The 8,864-nt window shown below is 61.9% G+C and overlaps 1 protein-coding gene across 4 annotated transcripts; it reads right to left on the bottom strand.

Moving 5' to 3' along the window:
* Positions 1 to 295: 295 nt before the first annotated feature.
* On the bottom strand, positions 296 to 7,935 carry LOC102169098 (melanoma-associated antigen D4). Of its 4 annotated transcripts, none has more exons than XM_005702032.3 (13): positions 7,785 to 7,935; positions 6,586 to 6,796; positions 5,368 to 6,201; positions 4,807 to 5,013; positions 4,634 to 4,697; positions 4,314 to 4,393; positions 3,823 to 3,914; positions 3,092 to 3,171; positions 2,961 to 3,003; positions 2,488 to 2,550; positions 1,430 to 1,544; positions 675 to 1,117; positions 296 to 502 (listed from the first exon to the last, which is right to left on the bottom strand). In XM_005702032.3, exons 2-12 carry the CDS (start codon positions 6,793 to 6,795, stop codon positions 683 to 685), a joined length of 2,223 nt encoding a protein of 740 aa, XP_005702089.1. In that variant the 5' UTR covers position 6,796; positions 7,785 to 7,935; the 3' UTR covers positions 296 to 502; positions 675 to 682. The 4 variants fall into 4 exon arrangements, 3 of the variants coding, with proteins under 3 accessions (XP_005702089.1, XP_005702088.1, XP_005702087.1); XM_005702031.3 differs by having other exon boundaries at positions 298 to 502; positions 687 to 1,117; positions 6,586 to 6,826; XM_005702030.3 differs by having other exon boundaries at positions 298 to 502; positions 687 to 1,117; positions 7,785 to 7,930.
* Between the last annotated feature and the right edge of the window lie 929 nt (positions 7,936 to 8,864).

Raw genomic sequence — 8,864 nt, 5'->3', positions numbered from 1 at the left:
TTGGTGGGAGGGACAGTGGCACCAGCTCTCGGCCCTCCACCCCACCCTTGCGCCTGTGAATCGCCACTATGTTTGACTAGGGGCACACAGTGTAGGAGATCATGAAGCTGTGGACCGGAGCCTGTGGAAACTCACGGTCGCCCCCCTTCAGGGGCATCTCTGTCCCTCCCAGCACCGGACCCACCCACACCTGCCTGTCTTTTAGGCAGAGGAGGCCCCCGCCTGTCCCCGCGGGGGACAGATCCGCGGGCTGCTCAGAGCCACACCTGCCCAGGAAAAGGAGGAAACATCTGACTGATTTCACAACTTTAATGTAACACAGATACCCAAAACACGACAGCACGAGAGAAGCACGCAATGAAAGCAGGAAGGGCACAGAGTGCGTCATCTTGCATGCCATCTTCCATGGACGGGGGGAAGCGGGCCTGGAGTGCTCTGTCGGGGACCGGGCAGCGGAGGCACTCTGGCTCGGCGGGGGACTGCCGCAGCTCCTCAGGGCTGCCTGGAACCAGGAGACACAAAAGCCGGAGTAGAGGTGTCAATGCATGTGAGGGACAGCAAGGACAGACTGAGTGTCTTGTCAGGCTCTCCTCGTTCCCCCAGGCCACCCCAGGCCTGCCCCTGATACCTGCCAGCCCCTCCCCACCCCAGCCTCCAGAGTCCCGTGTAATGACCTCCAATCTTACTGAATCCAGGAGAAGAAGCTGGCACTGGTTCTGGCAGCGTTTCTGGTCCGGATGGTGGAGCTGGTGCTGGGGCCATCGAGCATGCTGGCGCTGGCCGCGCCACTGGTGCCACTGCTGACACCAGCCCTCCAGGTACCTCTCCTGTTGGCACGGTTGCTATTCAGAATGTACTGATGGTATCTGGCCCAGAAAGCAAAGGGGATCCTGGACCAGGCGTCGCCAAAATCTCCGTCCTCATCCCAGGTCAGGAGCTCCACCTGGATATCGTCCCAGCTCCACCGTCCAATCAGAGCTTCCTCCCCGATGTTCATCTGGGCCCTCATCTGGGCCCTGGCATGCTCCTCGGCCATATCCACATCCATCGTCTTGAAAGCATCATCCACAGCCTCCAAGAAATGAGCCCTCCATTCCCGGGGGTCTCGGTTCTGATACTGCGATGCAAGCACAGCAACCGTTTGCACACTTACCCTACCTCGCTCAGCACCCGCTTCCCGCCTTTCACTCACTTAAGTGCTTTGCGAAGTCATGTTAAAGACTCACACGACTGAAATCAGGCTCCCGTCATTCCGTGCCAGACCTGGGATTTCACCCCGTCCACTCCCTACAGCCTGCGAACTGGTGTCAGTGACTTGGGAACCCTGCTGGGCCTTGGCATCCTCACTGGACAAACGGCGTCAGGAGGCCGGGACCAAGACACAAACCAGGTATGGGGAGATGCAGCCAGAACACGGGCTCTGCCTTACCTGGGCGATGAATCTCAGCACCCTCATCTTGCTGGTCTCATGGCAGGCGCGCAGACCCCAGAGGAACTCATACTCGGGTGGGCTGCTATTGGGGACCTTCTTGTATTCCAAGTACCTGCGTGAGAGAGGACAACAAACCTCTGCTCCCAGACAGGCACACCTGTGGCTGCTCCAGTGGCTCCCAGGTAGTTCCTTCCCAGCCCTGAGGCTGCTGCAGGAGGCCTGCCCTGGCCCTGCACCCCCTGCCCCCACTTCCACACCGGCTCCCAGGGTTTCTGCCTCCTAAATGGAGGGGCTCACACCCCTAGGCCACTGGTCTTGCCCAGTAGACATGGGGGGGCGTGCAGGGGGGCACGTGTAGGGTACTTGTTCAGAGGAAGGCCACGAGTTTTGTGCCCCTTGTCACAATAACCCAGATTCCTGCTGGGTCTGGTGTAAGCAGGAGCCATTTCTTCAGGCTCCATGCTCTGAGCACAACCCACCATGGGGCTTGTCCGTGACCTGACTGAACCCTGGGAGAATCCATCCTAGAAAACGACTGTATGGGGAGAAACAGTCAACCAAGAGTAGGGGACTCCACGCATACTCCCAAACACCTGTGAACGTGTGTTTGTGGGGCGGCAGATGGACGAACATGCACACGGGGCCTTTGTGAGGGCACAGGAGATCTCCAAGCACTGATGATGGGGTGAGCCTGGGCTAGAAAATCAGCAGGGCCAGCCTCCAGGCCCAGATGGGCCTTACCCCAGTCAGGGCCATGATCAGGTTTCCACTCTCTGAGTCCCAGGCCCGTGAGATGTAAAGCCGGGACACTGCCTACAGGGCAGGTGCTGAAGGAGGTGGGGGCTGTACCGTCCCACCCGGTGTTTACAGACCGCAAGTGCTCCCTTTCCCCCGGCCTCCCCGGAATTGTCCCCGTGCCCCCGACACTCGCATCCTCCCACCCCACACTCACACCAGACACCCATCCCTCTGGTGTTAAGACACGGGCCGGGGAATGGCATCCTCAGCCAGAGCAGCACCCGAGGAAGGCCTGAGTGGGGGGCAAAGATACTCACTTCTGCTTCACAAAGTCCTCTGTAATGAGTTTCCTCAGATCGCCAAGGAATGGGTGCCTCACCCTGAGTGCAAGGAAAGGAAGGCGTGACTAGAGAGAGTGGCAGTGCCTGGGTCGGGCAGGAGCGCTCCCAGCAGGACTGAGGGCCTCCTAGCCTGTGAGGCGTCCTCACGGACGCCTGGGCTGGCAGCAGAGGCCAGGCCGCCACTTGTCAGCAGGGCCCCAGGGAGGGGCTGGATGGAGCCCCGAGGTCTGCTGGTGTCTCTGAGGTCTCGTGTGGGAACAGAGAGGGCACACGGGGCAGAAGAGGGCTCGGGGTTCAGGACCATTTCCCCACGCACCCTGGTGCAGCCTTGGCGCTCTACCTAGTCCAGGATGCCACGCCCCACAGAGACCGCTAGGCCACTGCAATCCCGGGGCCTCCTGTGCCCAAGGACACACTGAGGAGCGGGAGCCAGGAGCCCCCAAACATACCCGGGGCGCAGTCCCATCTTGCGGAGTGCCTCCCAGAGGACAGCTGTGAGAAGAGATGAGGTACAAGAGTTTAGCAGACGGAGGGAGGTGAGACGACGGGCAACCCCCCAGCTGCCTGTCCAGCCACTCACCCTCGCTGGCGCGGTTGCCATTCATGAAGATGACACCCAGAATCACCAAGAGGAGACTCAGCCTGGGAGTGTCCTTGGTCCTGAAGGCGTAGAAAGAGGGATCCTGTCCAGCAGCCGTTTGCCCAGGTGACCACAGCCGGCTCACCCAACTAGCCTCTCCCACACTGCTGGGCTACAGGGCAGTTCCTCCCACTCTGTATGGCTTGCTATAGCTGGTCCAGACAATTCCTTCCTCGGCCTGAGACTGAGGCCCTTCATCCATCAAATGTGGATGCTAACACCTCTTCCCAGGGCTCTGTCGAGGATGGGGTTAGGCGGGGAGCAGACGATTGGCAACCCTGAGACCAGAGGCACACCCTGATCTTCCCTGCCCTTTGCCCACTGCATCTGGAGCACGACTCCACTGGAGACCCCCGCCCCCCACTCTCCCCTTTCCCCGCCCCATGCCCGAGGCCCACTCTGCCAAGCCCTGGCTGGGACCTTAGCAGAGAGAGGCAATCAAGAAGCCTGCTTTCCCAGGAAGACAGGGGCGGGGAAGGGTGGGCAGGGCTGAAACCCAGAGAGCCGCAAAGCCTCGCCCCAAGCTACTTGCCCCTGCCTGCCCTTAGCTGCTCAGCACTGCTAACTCTGGGTGGGAGCCGTGCTAGGCCCCCCGGCCCTACTTTCCCGTCTCTCGAGAGGAGGGGCCAGGCACCACCAAGGAAGACCACCGGCCTCCTGTGCTTTCTCACTTTCCCAGGAGGCGGGCTGACGAATCCCGTGTGCAGACGAGAATGTACAGGTGCTCTTCCTTGTCAATTTCCTTCAGGTGGATCCCGAACTTCTACAGCGGGGAGAAAACGGAATGTGAGATCAAACATCCATGCCGGGTGTCCTGCAGGCGGTCTTTCAATTCCCTGTTAGAACTCTTTCTTGGCGGGGAACCCCAAGCCCTGGAGGAGGAGGGAGAGGAGAGGCCATGGAGGAAGTGCCCTGTGGGAGCAGTGACACTGGCTGAGACAACGGGAGCCACCTCAGGAGACCACAGGCGCTCAGAGAGCACGAGCGGGAGAAGGAGGGGAGGAGGCTTGCAGAGGAAGCTCCCAGGTGCAGAGGCCGGGGAGGGCTTCCCTCCAGAGCATGCAGTCCGGCCCCTGGGCCTTGAGGGGATGCAGAGGGGGGAGGCGGGCAAGGGTTCCCTGCTGCTCCTGCTCCACAGAGCTGCCCCCGGCCCCACACCCACCTTTTCCAGAGTGTACGTTGCTCGTTCAATGATCTCAGGGAAGTGTTCGTCATATTCTCGGATGACGTCCTTCAGCATGTCTGCAGGAGGGGAGGGGTGGGCAAAGCCCCAGGGCTGAGCAGCAGCCACAGAGCTACAGCCTTTCCGTCAGCCCTGCTGAGGGGAGCACGCTCAGGACCCCACAGCGTGCCAATGGAGCCATCGGCCAGGCCCGATCTGTGTGTGTTTGGCGGGGAGAGGGCATCTGGTGGGAGGCCCGCAGGGCAGGGTGGTGGCAGGGGGGAAGGACAGAGTTCAGGGAGGGGGCAGAGGCTGCCCACCTGAGCGCTTGATGGGGATCTTCTTGTAGTCTTTAATCATCAGATATTTCACCAACTTATTTGCCTGGAGAAGGAAGAGCGCACGGGGAGATCAAAGCGTGGGTGACCTCTAAGAACTGGCCCGGAAGGGAGGAGAGGAGGGAGACAGGGGGAAGGGCAGGCTTCCTTCTTACCCTCTCTTGCAGAAGGGTCACATTGCGGGGTGGCAAGCACAGCACGTGCCTTGAGGGTACCTGGGACCTCAGGGCCATGGAGGGCCGAGGGGCCATCTGAGGCCGCGCAGTCGTCAGCAGGGGCTGCGATGCCCTCCAGGTTGGTGGGACCGCAGGAGGCTCTCTCTCCTCCTCGCTGCTCTCATATTCGTCATCCAGGTGCTTGGACTGTACCATTAGACAGAGGAGAGACTCAGGGCGTCCAGGCTCCCTGAGTCGCCTGGCACACATCTTAGCCAGAGCAGGTACTTGGAAATAAGGGTAGTAGATGACACGTGGATGACACGTGCCCAGTGCTTACTAAGTGCCAGGCACTGAGCCAACCGCTTCTCCCTCCAGGCCCAAGGGTAGGGACTACGTGGAGTAAAAACATGCTGGGAAGCTTGGCTTGGAGAAACATGTACAAGCTGAGAGAAGAGGGAGGGGGAAGAAGAGGGAGAGGAAGGGAGGGGGAGGCAGAGAGCTGAGAGGGCAGAGAAAGCAGGGGAGCGAGGAGGGTAGGAGAAAGCAGGGAGGTCTCACCTTCTTTGTCCTCTTGCCTCCCATTCTGGCCCAGGGCTCCGCACTCTGCTGAGAAGTGGCAGCTGCACTCTCAGGCTCAGGGATGCTCGTGGCCATCTTGGCCTTGGCGGCAGCTGCCGCCACAACATTCTGAGGCTCCACCCAGCGAGTCTTGGCGAGAGCCTTCCCGGACTTGGTCGTCTTGGGCCGGGTGGCCGCCCCCTCCCCGGCAGAGGCTGCCTGGGTGCCCCTGGAGGCAACGCTGGGGCCCTCTGTGGCAGCCTCTTGGGCCGGGGCAGGTCTCTTGGGGCGTGGGAAGGCCATGCCACTGACACCTGCCGGCTGGCTGAAATCAAAGGCGTCGTTCTGACCCAGGAAGGCTGTCTTGGGCCGGGTGGCATCCATCTCACCTGCACGCGAGGCCTGGGGGAAAGCACAGGCCGTACTAGGGCCCTCGGCCGCAGCCTCCTGGGCCTGGGAGGATGTCTGCGGCTGTGGGGACCTTGCTGGAGCCCCAGGGGCAGCCATCTCGCTGTTGACTAGCATCTGGGAGCTGTGCGGAGAAGCGATGCTTGTCTCAGGGGTGGCTGCCGGAGCCTGGGCAGCAGATGTCATGGGCTGGGTATCGCCTCCTGACGCCTGGTGGGTGGCCACCGGGTGGTGGTTAGCGACCACCTGATTGTAGGTGGCACGGGCAGCAGTGGCAGCAGCCCGAGCAGCTTGGTTAGAGGCGGCGGCCCGGGCTACGTTGGCAGCACGGGCAGCCGTCTCATTGGCAAGTGTTTCTGGATCCATCCGAAATGCCTCCAGCAGAGTTCTGGCCAGCACTGGGTTTTCCAGTTCCCAGGGCTCATTCTGCAAGACCAGGGAGGGGAAAGGAGGGCAGGGCAGAGCAGGGGAGGGGAGGGGAGGGGAGGGCAGGGGAGGGCAAGGCAGGGCATGGCATGGCAGGGGAGGGGAAGGCAGATAGCTCTACACAGATAGCTCCCCCTGTGTTGGCCAGCCTCCGACCAGCCCCCGACCAGCCCCCGGGCCCTCCCAGCACTTCCCGCCCCCCCTCCGTCCCCGCCCCGCTTCCCCCCCACCCCCCACTGCTCCCAGTAGGAGAGGGAAGGTTTGGGTAAGCTGGGCAGTCCTTCCCCCTTCAACTCCAGCCCTCATCGGCCCCCTCCTCCCATCCTCCCTGACGTCACAAGAGAGAAGGCCCAGGGCTAGCAGGTGGCCGAGGAGGGGCCTCACCGCTAAGATGCGAAAGCCTGGTCCCAAGCTCCCAAAGGCTCTGAGGATGCGGATGTCAAAGCTGGTGAGGGCACCGTAGCCTCCGAAAGCACCAAATTCTTCATAGTCGTTGCCTTCAACCATGTCTTCCTCCCCGACTTCATCACTACCCTCGTCCATGTCTTCAACGTTGTACCCTTCAGATTCCTTGCGGTAGCTTCCCTCTGCCATGCTGGGGGTCCCAAGGAGAAGAGGGCTCAGCCTGAGAGGGATGAGGAGGCCTCCTCAGGGGGAGGGGGCGGGATCCAGCAGGAGGCGGGATCTCTCAGGAGGTGGAGGGCTGCAGTCACCGGGTTCCCAGGCAGTGTAAGGTTGGGGCGGGGGTGAGGGCTGCTGGGGTAGATTCCCTCAGAGACAGAGCCCTAGGAGGACAGAGGAGGTCGGCGGAGACCCTGCACTGAAAGGGGAGTTTAGGTCACACAGGCTCCCCAGACCAGCGGCTGGATTGGAACAAGGGGTGGACTGGCGAGCTTCAGTCCAGAGAGTCCCAGAAGAGATGCTTTGAGAGAGGGGAAATAAAGCGCCTCGATTTAATGGCTGGAGCAGGGGGCCAGGATGCTGGGGAGGAGAAGGCATGAGAAGGCTCAGACAACGGGGACTGCTGGAAGCTCTGGGAAAATGAATCCCAGCGACCCTCTAAGTCGCAGTGAGGGGGAGGGAGGGATTCAGGTGATTCAGGTCTAGGCTGGACTCATACAGGAGTGCTCACGAGGGATGGAGTGGGGTTCCGTGGTGGGGGGGGGGGGGCGGGGTCCTCGGACTAGGCGAGGCTCGAACTGGAAGCGCTGGAGGTCTCAAAGGCCAGGATCGCAACTCGGGGAAGGGGGGCAAAGCCGTCAGTTGGGTTGCACCGATCTCAGGGAATGGTTGGAGTGGGGGTGGGGCCTCCGCGCTAAGGCAGCTCAGCACGGAGCACGCGCGTCCGTTAAAGGTGTTCAGATGGTGGGCTCCGGCGTTAAGCAGGGCTCGAATCGGGGAGCCTGGGTCTGGTGGCCGTGGTGGGGGGCGGCTCCTTTGTTGACCACGGGTCTAATGGGGTTCAAGTTCTGCGTGCTTGGGCTTTGTTCACATCCGGGGGCGGGGGTGGGGTGGGGAGGAAGGGCACAGCGTACCCGGTTCCACTTGCCCTCTCCCGGTCCTGTCTGGGGCTGGATCCTTACCTTCCCTGGGGCTCCAATGGCGTCCGTCCTCAGCACCAGGAACCCCGCAGCCGCGCCCTCGCCTACTGCTGCCAGCACAGCAGCTCCCACCACCCCGCCCCTTTTCTCCCCGCACCCCCCCACCCCCGGCGGCTGGGCAGCCTGCGCATGCGCGGACCCCTCCAGCCGGCCCGCTCTCCCAACAAAAGCCTTTTCCACCAGGTCCCCTGTGCGCATGCGGTTCCGCCAGTGGGTGGGCGGGGTGGGGTGGGGGCGTTTTCTCCCTCCCGCCAGATTCCCCTCACTGTCAACCCCTCCGCCCCCGCGACACCGACCGGGGACGCGGGCACGCGCGCCCTGTATTGCGGTTCCAACCCATCCATCACATACCCTCAGTCCCCCCACTTTTGCACAATGCCTCTCAGCCCTGCCCTCCCCCTTGCCTCTAAGCTCCTCCGGTGTGGTCTGGAATACACTGAGCCCTGCTTCCCCAGCATGAATGACCCCTAGGTCACCAATACAGAGGTCTCTAGGCCGGTCGGTAACTGCAACGGGAGAAATGGAAATGGCGAGAGGACACCAGTTCCCCGTGTGTTCTCCTCCACTATCCCCGTCTAGGGCCCCCAGACACACTGGGAGCATCTGCTTCCCCAGCCACTCTTCGGGCAGCTTGTGTGTGCTGGGCATTATCTTCCTCTCACGGCAGCCCTGGGAAGTGGATGTCAGCACCCCCATTTTACAGATCAGGAAGCTGAGGCACAGACGCATTGCTGTGAACTCACGCGACAAGGCCACAGAGCCAGTGAGGTGAAAATGCAGCATTTGGGCTCGGGTCTTCCTGACTCCAAAACCCGTGTTCCATTGGCCCTGGCCCCGGGGATCGAGGCACCCTCCCCTCTCCAGTTTGGGCAGCAGATCCACTCCACCTCCCCTGCCCTGTGAACATCTGTCCCAACAAACCGGGTTTCCCCTCTCTCAGACCTAAGCTCATGCTCTGCATCCCAGGGGGAACAGGTAGGGGGCCCCAGGCCCACCCCTTGCCTGCTCTATATGGGCCCATCCAGGTGTGCGAATTGCTCCTCGGGGTCCACTCCCTGCTCT

Source organism: Capra hircus, unplaced genomic scaffold, assembly GCF_001704415.2.
Source record: "Capra hircus breed San Clemente unplaced genomic scaffold, ASM170441v1, whole genome shotgun sequence".
NCBI classification, from domain to species: domain Eukaryota; kingdom Metazoa; phylum Chordata; class Mammalia; order Artiodactyla; family Bovidae; genus Capra; species Capra hircus.
Note: the sequence above shows the minus strand (reverse complement) of the source record. Positions and strands in the feature narration are given on the sequence as shown.